The sequence below is a fragment of the Zootermopsis nevadensis genome, unplaced genomic scaffold, assembly GCF_977971745.1.
Source record: "Zootermopsis nevadensis isolate Lab colony 2312 unplaced genomic scaffold, Znev_1.0 Znev_ptg000020l, whole genome shotgun sequence".
Classification (NCBI taxonomy): domain Eukaryota; kingdom Metazoa; phylum Arthropoda; class Insecta; order Blattodea; family Termopsidae; genus Zootermopsis; species Zootermopsis nevadensis.
In genome coordinates, this window is record NW_028259152.1 from 6,481,326 (window position 1) to 6,498,643 (window position 17,318).

Here is a 17,318-nt window from a genome sequence, read left to right on the forward strand (position 1 = left end):
AAATAGGAATCACAGGTTTTCCCCAGAACTTCTTGCTTTTTCATGGGACATTGCAGGTATTTATTTCTGTTGCAAACTGAATGTGTTTTATTTTGGTTCACTGGTGTGACAAAGTTTCATCACTGGCCACCAGATGTATAAGTTTCTATTGAACCTTACTTGTACATGAACATGTGCATGCCCCCACATAATGTTTAAGGGATTAGGAAGTTTCAAATATTCATGTTGTAAAACACCTTTATTTTGAACATGATTCAGAAGTTACATTTTAAGAATTCTGTATTTTGCTTAATTTGTCTCTCAGAACTTTAACTACAAGTGCCATGTTTGCCCTGTTCTCTGTTATCTTGGCAACTTTTCCAACAAGAGAATTAAATACTTTAGTTTTTCCAGCACAAAACTGTTCCACCAGCCTTGGATTTTGTTCTATCACCGCTGTACAAACATCCTCAATTTCACTTGAATCAGTGATTTGAGCCCATCCATACTTTTCCACCATCTGCAATCACATATAAAGGACAAAGTATTATTCCTTATTAAGAGCTCCACAGCCTTCTGAAGCAGTGAAAAGTCAGGGGAACTGATTGTTTCACCTACTAGCATAGCAACGTTATTATAATTATTTGGTCTAGTATTGCTACAGTTATTAAAATTAAGGAATTAAATATTACTCTGTTTTTGGTACACCCAACACACTCCCATGATGAATTCAGTGCAATACCAAGCATATATGGAACTGTAGTGTTAGGTACAATACTTCTTAAAAGTATTTTCCTGAAGTCCATTATGTGTTTCAGAAACAAAATTTACAGGTCCTATTCAGTGACATGCCCTGAAAATTTCTATTATGTGACGAATAAAGTAACAGCACAAACCTGTAGTGGTCCATTTTTATGTTTTTATTTATTTCTGGAATTACTTTATCATATTTTTGTTCTTTCCATATATCTTAAGTACCTATCTGATGTGTTTGATAAACCTGTGGTAGAACATATTTCAGACAAGTATTTTCATATTCAAGTGTTACAATGACTCATAATGAACCAAGTCTCCAAACAGCTAAATGAAGGCATGGTGTCCCAAGAACGTGCACTGTACATTCTATTGTCATGGATGTATTAGACACTTCTGGTGTAATGAATATTTCAGTTCTCATCAGTATCCTTAAGAAGAATGGGTTGGGTAGGGCTGTAGCATGCACAGGAGAGATGAGAAATGAATAAAAAAGTTTTGTTAAAAAATCTGAAATGCAGAAATTTTGTGGCATTCAAGAGGAGGAATAAGTAGTCTTACAGCACCCTTGCATTTTTCCACTCGAGGCCACAAAAAGGTGTCTGATTATGGACTGCTTATCAACTGGTAACATGATAGTGAAGCATCAAGTTATTTCTTTCTCCAAGTATACTTTTCCAACCTGAACTTGACAGAATGGTTATCATTATTCATGTATATGAGTACTGTCTACCACCAATGCTAATGATACATTATGAGCCTGAATCACTAATATTAAGGGCATTTGTGTAAATAATGGTAATAAAATTGAAGAGCGACAATCTTGTATGAATTACTCATATTATCTGATTGGCAAAGGAAAGCTGAGGAATGTTTAAATGTTCAGTAATGAGTAAAATAGGCATTGAGGTTAAATATACAGTGTTTAAGTTTTAAAATAGCACTAATGCGGCTTTTTTAATTATGATTTTGGCAGAAGAGTGCAGTCCCAACAAAATAAGACTGATAATTAAATCCACTCTTCTATTTTGCTTTCTGGTGGAGTTTATTTGTTAATTTGTGTTAGCTCATGTCTTCCATTCCACATTGAACATTCTATAAGTGAAATTTCCACGTCCATTAAAATAGTCTACAAACTTGTGTGTACAATGTTAACATTCAAGTCTTATAACAAAAACAGCGCTATAAATTAACAATTCTTTGTGTTCCTACCTCTGATGGAGACTGAGGATTGCCAGAAACAATTTCCTGAAGTAACTTCCGTGCAGTAACCAGATTTACTTTCTTACTCTGTAGAAGATCCACTACTTCTCCTAGGGAATAAGATGAAAATGGACTGCAAAAATTATTCAGAGAGCTGTAGTTCGATACGGTATGTCAAATTCCAGTGCTTAAGAACAAACTTCATAAAGACCAGAACAGAGTTACAAAGTCAGACATCAGAGTTAACAATAACAATGGCCATCCTACTTCACAGACTAAAAGACAACCAGCAAAGAATGTTTATTACAAAGATTTATGTGGCATGTGTGTAAAATAAAATATGCACATAAAATCAACATATGAAGAAATCCAACTTTAAATACACCATGTACTTGGTTTAGAAACTTTCTACATCTTAATGTTCCTATTTAATAGTATGTACATGAATCCTGCAAAAAAGAGCCTGTGTTTAAATATCACATAACTCTATTATAAGGTTCTGAAAGTAAAGAGGCTTTATGAAACTTATACCTAAAATATTTTCCTCCACAATACACTAAAAGTGAGGTAGTGCTGAATCTTGTATTTCTTCAAGGAATATTTAGTGAACAAATCACTAAATTACATACAGTGTACTTTTAAAATCTTACCTAGTTTCCAGTGATAACTTATTCTTATTTAATATAGTAAGGAGTTCCATGATTAGAATATTTGTTGACAGTTTTGGGTCACGACTCTTCTTTTCCCCCATTATACCATAAAAATGTTTCAACAAATTGTTTTCATTCTGGAATATAAAATATAATAATCAAATATTTGGAAATGTTTGAACCAAATACTCTGAGGTTATTACCATTACAAGTCATCACACAATGCACCAAATGAAATTGTAATAGGTAAATAGGAGGGAGAAAGTAACAGCCAATGTTCAGTACCTCAGGTTCTAACTCATGTTATATACAAATAGCATCAACCAAGTACCTGCAGTCTAGTCCACTCAGTCACTAGGCTTTAAAGGATAATATTTATGAATAATGATAGACATCAGCTATTATATTAGAAGCAAATGTGTGTTATTATAACCTTTGCCAAAGTAACTTATGACTATGTGTTTACTATAAATTTTCTTATCATTTTTGACAAGTAATTTACAACTTCACTCATAACATCTGTATGGAACGGAAAAAGCTAACAAGGTTACTGAAAAAAGACAGTATGTGCAAGCACAATTTTATTAACTTACCATTACATGTCCATGATCATCTTTTACAATGAGATAGCATTATAGTTTTCATTGCATAGTTCATTCAGTACCAGGTTCTGTATTAAATGGTTGACATGCTAACCTGTACGGGATATGTACATTAGCCTACAGAGGATTAAGGCAAACACACATGCCAACACAAAAGGCAGTTATGCTAATTCACATGAAGGTCAATGCAAATTAATGTATCAGCTTGCAGCCAGTTGCTTCTGAATATGATACTAATACTACAGTAGCTGGTGTCTTCACTTTTGTGACTGAATTTCTTCAAATTAAATAACAGCCAGTGATTTAAAGATATGATATAATAAAAAAAACATATGTGACATACAACAAACTGATGATAACTGTAAAAGCCTATAGTGTTTATTTAAACTGTAACTTTCTAGATTAATTTAATTCTGAGAGTTTACATAAGAACATTACATTATAGAAGACAGTAATTTGACACTAAGTTATACTCACAACTAATATGACTGCAGATTCTGCTGATATTCCATATTGGTTTATTAGCTTCTCCCTGGTTTCTCTAGGCAATTCTGGCAATTTTCTTCTCAAGCAATCAACATTTACACAATCCTTCTTAATGTCTGGTATTGCATGTTGGCCATTCAACAGAACTCGTAATGGAGGAAGATTTGGTTCTGGCATGTAGCGGTAGTCCTGTTTTATTCAAATGCGTTATTATGTATCTGAAATGTGGTCAGTAGTTAAAACTGACAAATTAAATTATCTACATACATACAATATGTATGACACTACATGATAAGTTTCATTTTCAAATATAGAAAAATGGAGATTACATGTAATTTAGACATATGGCAACTGTGACATATCCAAAATATTTCCAAAATGGTAATCAATAAATCTCATTATAATTAATATAACAATACACAATTTATCCAATTATATATTTCTGGAGCACTTAAATTACATCTGGTGGTTATATTTTTTAAGTTATTTTATCACAGTACAAATTCCACCACGTGCAGGACTGTATGTCCAAAATATTTATTACCAACAACAAAAGAGAAAGTTTCATTTTCAAATATAGAAAAATGGAGATTACATGTAATTTAGACATATGGCAACTGTGACATTTCCAAAATGGTAATCAATAAATCTCATTACAATTAATATAACAATACACAATTTATCCAATTATATATTTCTGGAGCACTTAAATTACATCTGGTGGTTATATTTTTTAAGTTATTTTATCACAGTACAAATTCCACCACGTGCAGGACTGTATGTCCAAAATATTTACTACCAACAACAAAAGAGAATGGTATTTGAAGCAGAAATATTTTTGCTCAACACAATTGCTAGATGTTGCTTGGTTTGTGGATGCATGTCTATCCTTTCTGGATATTAAGAATTAATTTAAGGTGTGAATAAGTATTAATACTGAGCTGAACATTTATACATAATTAGCGCTCTTTGTTAAAAGAATTCTAATTTCTTATAGAAGTGTTTACCGTAATTTTGTCTAGAAAATAAACTGTTAATAAATCATGTGACATGATCATGAGAGACCACACAGAAATAAGACAGACTCTTGCTATGACTCATTCTTGAAAACTGCATAATGACAATTTTAAATTAGCAGTCATTAGGTATGTTGAAAAGACATCAAAAGTTACAATATTTCTGTGGTCACTGTCAGGAGATGAAGGAAAGCCAAAGAACAATGACTATGTGCAAGTTTACCAGAAAAGTAGGCTATGGACCTAAAACAGGCCATTATGAGGTGATGTGAAAAACTGTTTGCCAGAGAAGTGTACTTAAAGACTTCATCTGGTATGTAATAAAATAATTGGTCCTTAAAATTCTCCACTGGGAAAGGGGAACAGTTGGGCACATATGGTATCACAAACTGCTACAGAGAAATCCTGGTAAGAAATTGTTGTGGGCCAATCTGAAAATTACGCAAACCATACAATAATATTTCTTACAGCTGAAGGTGTGTGGGCTTTCCTTTGTGCATATATGTTGTTTTATTCATCTTCCATGTTCTTGTAGAACATTATATTACACTCACGATCTCATTCTTTGTAATATGTTTCAAATATCTTATATAAACAATCATAAATACAGTACACATAAGATATGTATGAGCTGGAAAGAATAAATTACTGTTATTTATGCTTAAATGTAATTCTGTTATTAGAATTGTAACCTGTTTCTCTTCCTTGTCTCGCATAGGAACAGTCTGCCGACTGTCAGTATCCCATGCACGAGTTTCATTAACAACAACTCCTCCTGATTCAAGTGTCCTAACTTGGCGGTCAATTTCATACTTGACAGCATGTGCTACTGCCCTTATACTTCCAATATTCTTCACCTCACTCCGCACACCTAGTGGTTCTCCTTCACGATGAACTGAGACATTTGCATCCACTCTTAAAGCACCCTCTAGAAGAAAATGTTAACAATGAGCTGCAAATTCTCCAGGTGTAATACATGTGAACATAATAATTTTTTACTTTGTTTTCTGTATAGTTCTCTTTCACATTCCTTATGACATTATACTTGTATGTGAAAAGAAAGGTTATTATTTTCCAACTTCTAACTGAATTTCTAAACAATACATTGTCTTATGACAGTTTGCTTGTTTCTAACCATGCTACTACTTGATATTCCATGCTGAGCTTGCTGAAAATGCTGCGTACCTTCCATTTTACACGAACATGTACCTAAACACTGCAGAATGAGTATCAGTTCTTTAACCAAAGCTGCTGCCTCTTCTCCATCCTCAAGATCAGGTTCAAATACAAGCTCCATAAGAGGTATTCCTGCACGGCTCAAATCAACCAGGCTCCTGGTTAAAGAAGATTAATTTGTTTCAATATGTACCATGAGTCCCACCTCTAAGCTTATTAATACATGAAAACTTCAGATTCTATAACTGTCAAGTCATTCACATACCTACAAGCCTCTTCATCATGAAGTAACTTGCCACTGTCCTGTTCTAATTGAAGCTGCTTGATGCAAGATTTCTTAATATATGGCTTATGATGGACATCAGGAATAAAAACATGAAACTCTAATTCTCCTTCTTGTGCCAGTGGAAGTCTGTGCTGTGTGATTTGATAGCCAGCCTACAAAAAACAATCTGTAAGAACAGACAAATAGATTGAGGGACTGAAATTTAAATTCTTGCAAACTTAGATTTTGATTTCACTTCAGTTCAGTAACATATTTTGATGTTTGTTATTTATGTTGTTTACCAATAAATTGAATTACAAGAATAAATCCTATTTTTCTTTTCTAGTGGTTTAGAGCTGTGTTACTTTCACTAGACTTTATTATCTTCACTGACTACACTAAGTAAATGAAGGGAAACAGACACATCACAGTGAAAACTATAGCATAATGAAAGTCAACAACAACAACAAAATCCATGAAAAAACATAAACAAGATTGGAAAGGTGTTCACTATATAGTCAGATATTGACTTTCATGGAATTTCCACAAATGATTAAAATAAATATTGTAGATTATAATGAGATTTATTATTATTTATGTCATGTATAAATTTTGTTGTGCAATGTGTCATTTTGAGAACCTCAATAAAGTTTGATCTGAGCTCCACAAAAAGTAGGAACCAAAATTTCAACAGAATTTGTTATTTCAGATGAAACATAAAGATGGACAGACACAGCCTCCATTTATTTTATGTACTTTGTCCAAAGAATACATAACAATTAGTGATGAAACACAAGCAAAGCATACAAACATTAAATAAATAATGATTTACTTGCACTTATGAAAATAATTTTTGTATAAATACATACAGGAAGATCAGCGTAGAAATAATGTTTTCGGTCAAAGACAGAAACAGGATTCACTCTGCATGAAAGAGCTAAAGCTGTTAATACTCCAGCCTCAACACATCTTCTATTCAGCACCTGCAGAATAAATGTTGGCACCCAATTATGTAATATAGGAGGGCTGTTTAATAAAGACTGAGAATTACTTTTTATAAAGTTTTTGTAAGTCTTGAGGGAATGTCCATTTATGGTGGGTGGTAGCACTGACTGGTATGAGTCAGCATCTGCAGTTACAAGATGCTGCGTGTTTAGTTGATTACAAGCTACACCTGTCTTGTCTCCGAAGTCACACATCTGTCATAATGGATGTTAAAGCAAAACAACATGCTTCACTTAAATTGTTACCACTTAAAAAAACTGCAAGTGAAGCACACAATTTATTAATAGCTGCTTATAGGGATGAGGTTTTGCCTCAACAGCACTTTGATGGTTCCAAGAATTCAAAGGTCAGTTGTTCAAGAAACTGGGTGGGCTGGGAGCTCCTTCAACTGCAATCAACAATGTAACTGTGAACACCACTTGTTATAGTGTATGAAGATTGATGAGTTACCATTAGAGAGCTGTCTGATATGCTCAGAATATCTGTAGGGAGTGTACACACTATCATGAAAGATCATTTGATCATGTCCTGAATTCGTGTGAGAGAGATGGATTCCTCGACTTCTGACACCTGAGCAATAAACAAACCACACTGAAGTCCTCCAGCTATGAAAATCTTGCATTGCAGAACAGAGAAACAAGTGGTTACAAAATGTTGTAGCAGGTGATGAAATCTGCGTTAGCTGCATGATCCTGACAGGAACCAGCAAAGCACCCAGGAGGTCTCTTCAAGCTTACTACAACAAAAAAATGCTCTTAAAAATATATTAAAATTGGCCGTCAATCACAATGTAAGATAATTAAAAGATTAAAATATCGAGTACTCGATAAGGAACGTAAAATGATATTTTAATCTTTTAATTATCTTACATTGTGATTGACGGCCAATTTTAATATATTTTTAATATCGAGTACTCGATAAGGAACGTAAAATGATCTTTTAATCTTTTAATTATCTTACATTGTGATTGACGGCCAATTTTAATATATTTTTAATATTTAATAAATCACAATATGACGCACTTACAATATCTTAAAAAAATGCTCATGTCTCAAAGTTATGGTGACAGTGTTCTTTGTCATGGAATGATTTACACCCACATAATACCACCTAAAACAACTGTCACTGGAGCTTACTACTGTTCAGCTCTCAAAATCATCATGAACCACATCAGAAGAAAACACACAGTTAATTAGACACTGGATGCTTCGTCATGATAATGCCAGACCACATATTGCAAACACTGTCATTCAATTTTTGACAATAAATGAATTCAGTGTATCCTGTACCCTCCCTACAGACGATTTAGTGCCTTCTGACTTTTAATTTTTTGTTTCCACACATAAAGAGGAAATTTCAAGGACGGCACTTCCAGACCACAGATGCTATAACCAAAGTTGTGGAGGCAATTTTAAAGGTGATGTTCAAAAATGGCTTCAACCATGTAATTGATGAGTGGCAAATATGATAAGATAAGTGTATTCAGTTCATGGGAGCCTATTTTGAAAAGGAATGCAATGATTCAGAATGAAGAAGGTATTTTTTAAAAAGATAATTCTCAGTCTTTATTGAACAGCCCTCATAGTAAACACCAGTTAAAGAACCTGGGATTAAGAATTACAAAACAAGGAACATGTAATGGCTTGCAAACTTGAAAATACAGAATAAAGATATGATGAGTACAACATAAACTGTGAGAGTATAAAGAAGCTTTGAAATCAATCTGCCTCCAGGCCAGTTGGGATCAGGTCTGAAATGCATTACATTACCTGCTATAAATTATAAAATTTAGCCTATGAAAAACATTGATAGGATCGGAGGCAATGGGAGGCAGAGATGGTTTGGGGTGGTGATGAAGAAACATTCCTACCCTGTTTGGAATCAAACTTGTCACAGTGCCAAGAGCTAGTCCTTCTGCTGACTGAGCCTTCCCATTCTATATGCAAGTTTTAAAATATCTGCCACATTAAGCAGTCTTAATTTCTGTGTGAAAAACTTTTTGCTTTCCTCATCATGGGAGGGGGAGCAATGTCAAGTAGGGGGGAACTGTGATACAACAGCTGGTGAAGCTGCAGCAGGTAGAGGAAACTGTTTTTGTAACATACTACAAAGCCTCTGTAAGAAACTTTATATGATGGAGGGGAAAAAAAGTGGATACATCATAGGAAGCACAAATATGTATTAAGCCACTTATATCTTCAAAAATCAGCAGCTCTCTTTTCTGCTTCACTTAAAATATCCTTACAGGTTTGTATTTATATTCATTAAAATTTCCTAACTTACAAATTTCATAAAATGGATTAGAGAGATATTACTACCACAGATGTTAGTAGATAATGGATGGACAGACAGGGACACACTGACTGTGGTCATATGGATTTTGACCCCATGTAGTCTTGTAGGTGTTATGAATGTTTCTGAGGAACATGCTGCCTCCATCTCCTTGGTAGCCTGAAGATGGAGGCAACTAGTCCTTCAAAACGTTGTTTGGATGAATGTTCAAAAATAAAATGTCCTTACAGGAAGAGTGCCAGGGATGGCAGCATCAAATAGTGATACATTTGTATTCACTGGGGCACCAAACTCTGTCCCAGCTCCAGAAAACAGTTTGGATGTTGATGTAATCTGAGCATGAACTTCTAGTCCAACAACGGCCTTCCAATGTGACCTGAGAACATAATCACGCAGGAAACTGCAAGTGAATTTCGTGTAATAATTCATATTATCCATTCTAACGTCCGACAAATTCTGAAAAATTAATAAACGTAACATCTTGCCAAGATAAACTAAAAATAAATAGAGATAAAACCACACGACGAGCAGGTTGTGGTCAGATTAAGTTACTGGAAACGAATTAACGCACACTTACCGCGTTTTATTCTTAAATATTGCTTCGTTTGTATATCTAGCAATTTGAGAACTGGAAGGCTTAACATTGCGTAAAATAAAGTTTCCTGAGTCAGTGCTTACATTAGTGGTACAGAAGCTACACCTACGAGTGAATAGTGTGGTAATCGCAAAGGCAAATGCATATTTCCTTCCGTTATAAATTACAGTCATAATTGTAATCACTTGTATTCGATGTTTGACATTTTAAAACAACGACCAGAAAACATACTTTCTATATCCAGCAATTAAAGTCCTTATCTACGCATGCCGAAATAGTTATAAAAAGTCCTACAGGTCTTATTACAGAGTTTGGCATCATCAACAAGGCTATGATTCTTGGCGTATGTAGTCTACATGGAATCAAACTGTTATGAAATTAATTAACAATATGTATTGAAAGAATTGTCGTTGATCCATTAGTAAGTGAAATTAAGTAGACTAAATGTACGTGTTCAATAATAAGTATGCTTTACATTTCTTTGTGAAGGGATATATTGATCGATTAGTCATGCAGTATTTTGCCACATTTTAAAGCCCGCCATGTTATGTCGATGAATCACGTGACTGTACAACATGTCATTGGAGTGAATGTGCCGGGTTAAACTATCCAAATTGTTTTCAGTATTTAGTTCACATTTTATTTATAAACTCTAAAATTCTTGGAAAATGGATACTCGAAAGTTGACAGATGTTTTGCGTGCCACAATCGATCCGAATCAACGACAGCAAGCGGAAGAACAACTTAGTCAGGTATGTACTAAGACATGTGGCTCTAATGACCTTCGCCATGAATGAACGTATGGATGATACCCAAGACAATTCCAAAACTCGTGAAAATATTCATCGCAATTTTTACAATATTAACTTTAGAAGAATCACCCGGGTTATAGTACCCGTGAATCGCAACATTATAAATGGACTTTCATCCACAGTGTCTTGCACACTAATTTTTTTAGCCTGTGGCACACTTCTGCAGAATAATTTTAAATTTTAGTGCCTAATTCATATACGAAACTTGTTTTTAGTTATGTAGCACATTTTAAAATAGCCAAAATTTCACAATTTTTTTGAGCTATGATGGACCACGTAGGCTGCATTATGGATGACCATGGTTTGACTCCTGGCAGGTACAGGGATTTATGTCTGCTTCAGAGCATTCATTCTAGCTCTGTCCACCCAGTCGATACCCACTTTCCACAGAGGTGAAGCAGTTGGGGTGTGAAGCTGGCCAGTCACTTCCATCTGATGCTGATATTAAAATGCCAGGAACTGTACATTTGGTGTGCTTAATTAAGTACAAAGATACATTTGTATGGTTTTGTAAACACTTTGTTCAGTATCTGTATATTAGAAAATTCACATATAGATTATTTGTTTGAATAATAATATTTACAAATGCAGAACTTGACCAATTGTCACATTTGTTTATTCTACCATCATATTTTTTCACAATAATGTGGTCTTAACTGTGTGTTATGTTTTAATGTGGTACTTTTCAGATTCACAAAATTATTGGTTTTGTACCTTCCCTGTTGCAAGTTGTTATGCTGTCTGATGTTGACATGCCTGTGAGACAGGCTGGTAAGTTGAACTTTTAATATAAGGGGGTTAACCTTTAAGTTATATAATTGTGAATTCATTCTTGATGAGATGAAATGCTTATGTATACCTCTTCAATTGGCATAGTCTTTCCAGGTACATTAACATGTATTTAGTACCCAGTATCCTTTATAACAGAATTGTTTATTCACACACTATGAGTTATGTGGAAGTATATGTGTATATAGATAAATACAAACAGTTAAACAAAGGATGAAACACCATCCAGCACCAAGGACCTGTGTTGGTTCCCTACCCCAGTTTCCAATCCAGAAAAAAAAAACCCAGTTTGGTCCGAAATAAATGCAAGCGACGTGAAGCTTGCTACCACCAGGCAGAGATTGACTCACACTGGTCCCTGTATAACTTAAGAAAACAACAGAACACCAGGGTGCACTCTTATGGGGAAAATAATGAAGGTTGGGAACAGGTTGACACGAAGGAAAGTAGGTAAGGTACAGGGTGACAGGGAAGGAAATGCCACAATGTATTGTCATTTAGAAAACATTAATTCCTTTTAAAATGAATTTGTTGAGGTTAAGGTAAGTGTGAGTCAGCATTTTAAAACAGGGCCATAATAGCAATGTGCCAACCTTCCCACCCACAGTGCATCTGTACTCATTTTGTGTGTTTGTCATTTCTCATTGAATTTTATATATGTATGAAGCTGATGCTAATTAAAATGTATTTAAATGAAACCCATATTAAAGTATAACAGGTAAACATTTCCTGTTCAGAGTTGCCTGAAACAAATCATATGGCTTAATCTGCATTATTTTTTATCTTTGCTTTAGGATATACCATCGGGAAGATGTGAGAAATGGAGGGATTAAAATTGAATGGAACAATTCAGCATCTGGTCTATGGTCTGTTTATTGGGTGAAAACATAAAGAACAACATAGTTCTGTTAGGTGCTAGTAAGGAAGTTGCTCTAGTATTAAATGCAGAGAAAATTAAGTGTATGTTCTTGTTGTTGACACCAAACTGCAGGATAGATTCATTATATGTAGGTAGCTAATAAATCCTTTGTGGCAAAGTTTAGATATTTGGGAATGGCAGTTACAAATAACAGAAAAACTGAGCTCATGAAGAAATTAATAGTAGATGGAAGTGTTGTCTTCCATTTCAGAATATGTTATCTTCCTATTTGCTATCTAAAAATGTAAACATTGAAATATACATAACTGTAATTTTAGCTGTTGTTGTTGACTTAATCTTTCACATTAAGAGGTGAACCCAGATTTAGGGTTTTTGAGAACAGGGTGCTTAGGAGATTATTTGGACATCAGATGGTTGATCTTGAGAAATTTGCATAATGAGGGCCTCTATAATTTGTATTCTTAAGTAGGTATTATTTATGATGGTCAAATCAATGAGGATGAGATGGATGGGGCATGTAGTGTGCATGGGGGCAGGTGAGAAATGCTTACAAAATTTTGGTTAGAAAGCCTGAAGGGAAGAAATAACTTATAAGACCATTGCTGTATTATTTACCTCTGTGGCACTGTATAATGAGTACTTTATGTATCATAAGACTGGTAAGAAGTCAGCTTACAAACATATGGGTTCATAAAAGGTGGGCAGTATATTGCACTGCTGAAGATATGGTGATGTTTGTAACTTTCAGCATATATAAAACATCATTTACTGCTTAAGCTATGTTCTCTATCTCTGTCTTTACCACATCAGGATATTTCATACTGCCTCTTAGAATGAATGTGCTCTTTATTTGTTTAAAAACAAGGTGTAATCTACCTGAAGAATCTAGTAACACAGCATTGGGCAGACCGAGAGGTGGAACCTGGTCAGCCTTTACCATTTAGTATTCACGAACAAGACCGAGCTATGATCCGTGATGCCATAGTAGATGCCGTTGTTCATGCACCAGATCTTGTCAGGTAGAAGGAATACCTCTTAAAATTAGATGATTATTTTAAAACCAGGTTTTCATTTGGAGTAACATTATTCTGTTTCTTAAAAGGAAGAAAGGCAGAGACCCATCTGCTGATGTCACTAGTGTTACCTTTGTTTCTCCCTAGTTTATAGTAGTATTGTAGAAGATAACATTAAATGAGTAGATAATTTAGATTGTCCTATTTATTTGTTGGAGGTTGACATGACGTATTAGTTATGTCCACTAGAGAAACGTTAGTTTGGTGGAAAGCAGTCCACTTTTGTCAGAACCAACTCATTTTAGTAATATTGATGTAAGAGACCTTCCAGGAGACACATGGGCTACATTACAAGGGAAGACATTGACATCAAGCTACTCTGTTGCCACAAAGGTGGCTTCTCAGAGAAGTTGCAGAAGCATGTAATGCATGCATTAAAGGAACAGAGAAAGTTATTGCAGGCCAGTGAAGGTATTGTCACCCCTTGTTGGTCTTGAGGCCTGTATCTGTTTTCCCTTCATTTAGACTATTTTCCTAGTGTTCATAAAAATATAAAAATGTTTTTGTTTTCCTTTTTTTTTTTTATTCCTTCCCCATTTATTCTGATGTCATCCTATTATCAGTATAAATGCACCTCTACCCTCCAGTCCTTGTCATTTCTGCCCTAAAGACTAGATGTTTGGTTCTTCCAAAGCATTGGGACCTGCATGTCATTGTAAGTCAGATGACTAGATTTTCTTGGGAAATACAGGGCTCATTAATGAATTATCATTAAATTACATTTGAAGTTGGAGTGTGATGTGCCTACAATATACAAGACATTTTGGATGATTGTTACATCTGCAGAATATGTATCAGACAGGTACATAAGACAGATTGTTCACACTTTTTAATACCTTACTGGCAAAGCAAATTAGTTTGACTGTTTTCAAGAAACGGTTACATATATTACTTGCAATTCTGGATGCAATATGTTTGTCAGTGGGGTTATAAGTCATTTTTAGGTCTTCACAGTTAAATTATTTAAGTTTTTGTAAGTATTACTTTTGGGGAAGTTTGAATGTTATAGTATATTACAATAATTGAAATTTGGAGTATGAACATGAAAGTATCATAGAGCATCGTTGTCAAACCTTAAAAAAAAACTCGATTTAATATGTCATGCAGACTGCCATTGAATGTGCCATAATGTGAAACCACTTCTGTTACAGTTGCATCTCACTTTCCTAATTGTATTAAATGAATTTCTTCTTCTTTTCAGAGTTCAGCTTGGTATATGCGTGAGCAATATAGTAAAACACGACTTTCCTGGACGTTGGACACAAATTGTAGATAAGATCAGCATTTATTTACAGAATCCAGATGCAGCTGGTTGGACAGGAGCACTAATGTGCTTGTATCAACTAGTGAAGAATTTTGAGTAAGTTTTTACACAGAATAAGAAGATGGAATCACATCATGTGAAGGATTGTTTATAAGGCTGTGTTATGATAATTTTATTTACTTATAAATGTGTCACACTGGTGTACAAGACTGTCTGTTGGTTGATATACTTAATGCTTATGCTTCTACCTGTGAACTTGCATTTGGCTGCCCTTGTATGTGAATACGTGCCTTTGTTACTTCTCAATTTTTTTTAAGCCCTCATACTTATATTTTAGTAGTACATGTGGTAAAAACCCATTATGATCAGTGTCACAGTAGAAAATTGTTAGTAACAACAGTTGTTGACTTAGTGTTAAGTATGGTTCAGTTTATGTTGCAGTTTGAGTACATAAAAAAAGTTTTTTTTATTATATAAATGGAGTCATGTTATCTGCTTGTAATAGCCACATATTAGAGTTTGATCAGATTCTTCTGCATGTATTGCCTCATGATTGACATACAAAATGTGGGCTGAAAATATTGGTGACATTATACATTATCCATTTCATCTAATAGGAACATTACCCCATAATTAGGGATTCGTGTATATGAAGTTAAATTTGTTTTAAAAGAAATACAATTCATCTTGCCTAGGATGGGGACCAGTGGCTCTTATGATTGTAATAATGGACATTTAGGTTCCATAGCAGGTGGATTTCATGATGAGTATAACATCTGTTATCTTCTCAATAAGGTCTCTGTTCTATGGAGTTAGTGATTGTGACATGCTAGTTTGTAAGACACATTTTTTCAAATAGTTATCTTCATATTAAGGCATGAAGATTGGTATCTGTGACATTGATGTAACATAAATGCTGTGTTAATGGTACTGACAGAGGAATCTGTATTTATGCACACAATAGAATTTGGAAATCATGACCACAACCTTTTATGACTCGTTTTCCCATGATGTATTTTAGTTTGTTATTATAATAGCAAAGCATTGTACAAACATTTTTGATACACATCATATCATTATATTATCATCGTAAATAAACATGATAATGTGTGAGAAAGTGAACTGATACATAGAAGTAAGTTATTTGGTTTAATTTATATGTAATTAAATTATTTACATTCTCTGGTAGACAAAGTATAATTTGAAGCTTTACCTTGAATTCTAATGTAATTTGATTTTCTTACAGGTACAAGAAACCAGAGGAACGTGGTCCACTGAATGAAGCAATGAATCTTCTTTTCCCTATGATGTATCAGCTGTGTGTTCGCCTACTTCCAGATCAGTCGGAACAATCAGTTTTACTCCAGAAACAAATACTCAAAATATATTTTGCATTGACACAGGTATTCCTACAAGACAGTGTTGCCAGTTTACCATGCAGTTTTTTAACTTACTAACTGTTACAGCTAGGCTTATGAAAATTCATATGGTTATGGTTACTCTGTTTACTGTCATTTATTGTGGAAAACTTGGACAAATTTCAAAGAAATACAGACGTACACAATTTAAACACAAGCTGTAAATATGACCTTCATATGCCAAATACTAACCTCATCTGCATTAAAATATTACCTCTTAACTCACCGCTACTCCGTAGATGAGTTTATCTCTGTTGAAAATGCTTCTGCTTTATTTATATCCATATGTGAAATAAATTCTGTGTTTGTATTATGACATGTTCCACATTCTTTGGTTTAGCCCAAATAAGGATCTATGGGATAAACATAAACTGTATGTAACTAACAATAAGGTCACATTTACAATTTTTTATGGAACATACTTTTGTTTTGAAAGGGTCAAACATTGAGATTACATTTTCAGTAGAATATAAACCTGCCTTTAGGAACTTTTGACAGACTCATAAAGTGTGTGTGTGTGTGTTTGTGTACGTATGCACATGTGTGGTTGCACATGCTTGCATATGTATATAAAAATCAGTCTGATGGACATTGTTGTACAAGACCATACATACTGCTTTAATTAATTCTGATGATTTGTTGATTTTGACAGGTCCTTACATGTACTAATTCTGTGATTGCATAACACTTTATTGCAGTACTCACTCCCATTGGACTTGATATCTCGAGAGGTATTCTCTCAGTGGATGGAAATTGTGCGTGCTGTGGCAGACAGACCAGTTCCAGAGCAAACCAATGTGGTAGATGAAGAAGACAGAGTAGATTTACCATGGTGGAAATGCAAGAAGTGGGCACTTCATATCCTCCATAGAATGTTTGAAAGGTCAGTTTCTCTTACACAGGTGAATAAAGGCTAGAAGTCCATTGTAATGAGAGTTCACTTCATTCAGAAAGAAAATACAGTATGTTTGATCTGAATGCATGAGTATAGCAATGCATTGTGCTTTCATTTAGATGCTAAAATATTTTAATGTGTTTACTTTTATTTGTTACTAATTTA

At 34.3% G+C, this 17,318-nt stretch overlaps 2 protein-coding genes across 6 annotated transcripts in view; one reads left to right on the forward strand and one right to left on the reverse strand.

Annotated features, from left to right (window-relative positions):
• Positions 1-219: 219 nt before the first annotated feature.
• On the reverse strand, positions 220-10,306 carry GatB (glutamyl-tRNA(Gln) amidotransferase subunit B, mitochondrial). Of its 4 annotated transcripts, none has more exons than XM_022059639.2 (10): positions 10,005-10,304; positions 9,656-9,803; positions 7,000-7,113; positions 6,131-6,303; positions 5,875-6,023; positions 5,382-5,617; positions 3,665-3,862; positions 2,586-2,722; positions 1,945-2,068; positions 220-499 (listed from the first exon to the last, which is right to left on the reverse strand). In XM_022059639.2, exons 1-10 carry the CDS (start codon positions 10,193-10,195, stop codon positions 269-271), a joined length of 1,701 nt encoding a protein of 566 aa, XP_021915331.2. In that variant the 5' UTR covers positions 10,196-10,304; the 3' UTR covers positions 220-268. The 4 variants fall into 4 exon arrangements, 3 of the variants coding, with proteins under 3 accessions (XP_021915331.2, XP_087208289.1, XP_021915332.1); XM_087352163.1 differs by having other exon boundaries at positions 9,656-9,827; XM_022059640.2 differs by having other exon boundaries at positions 10,106-10,303.
• Positions 10,307-10,562: 256 nt separating this feature from the next.
• msk (importin-7 msk) overlaps positions 10,563-17,318 on the forward strand; it is a 28,106-nt gene continuing 21,350 nt past the window's right edge. For both annotated transcript variants that reach the window (XM_022059634.2, XM_022059637.2), the window contains exons 1-6: positions 10,563-10,774; positions 11,524-11,605; positions 13,369-13,522; positions 14,778-14,936; positions 16,087-16,243; positions 16,957-17,141. In XM_022059634.2, the coding sequence (XP_021915326.1) occupies positions 10,691-10,774; positions 11,524-11,605; positions 13,369-13,522; positions 14,778-14,936; positions 16,087-16,243; positions 16,957-17,141 (821 nt within the window). In that variant the 5' untranslated portion in view covers positions 10,563-10,690. The remainder of the gene's footprint in view (positions 10,775-11,523; positions 11,606-13,368; positions 13,523-14,777; positions 14,937-16,086; positions 16,244-16,956; positions 17,142-17,318) is intronic.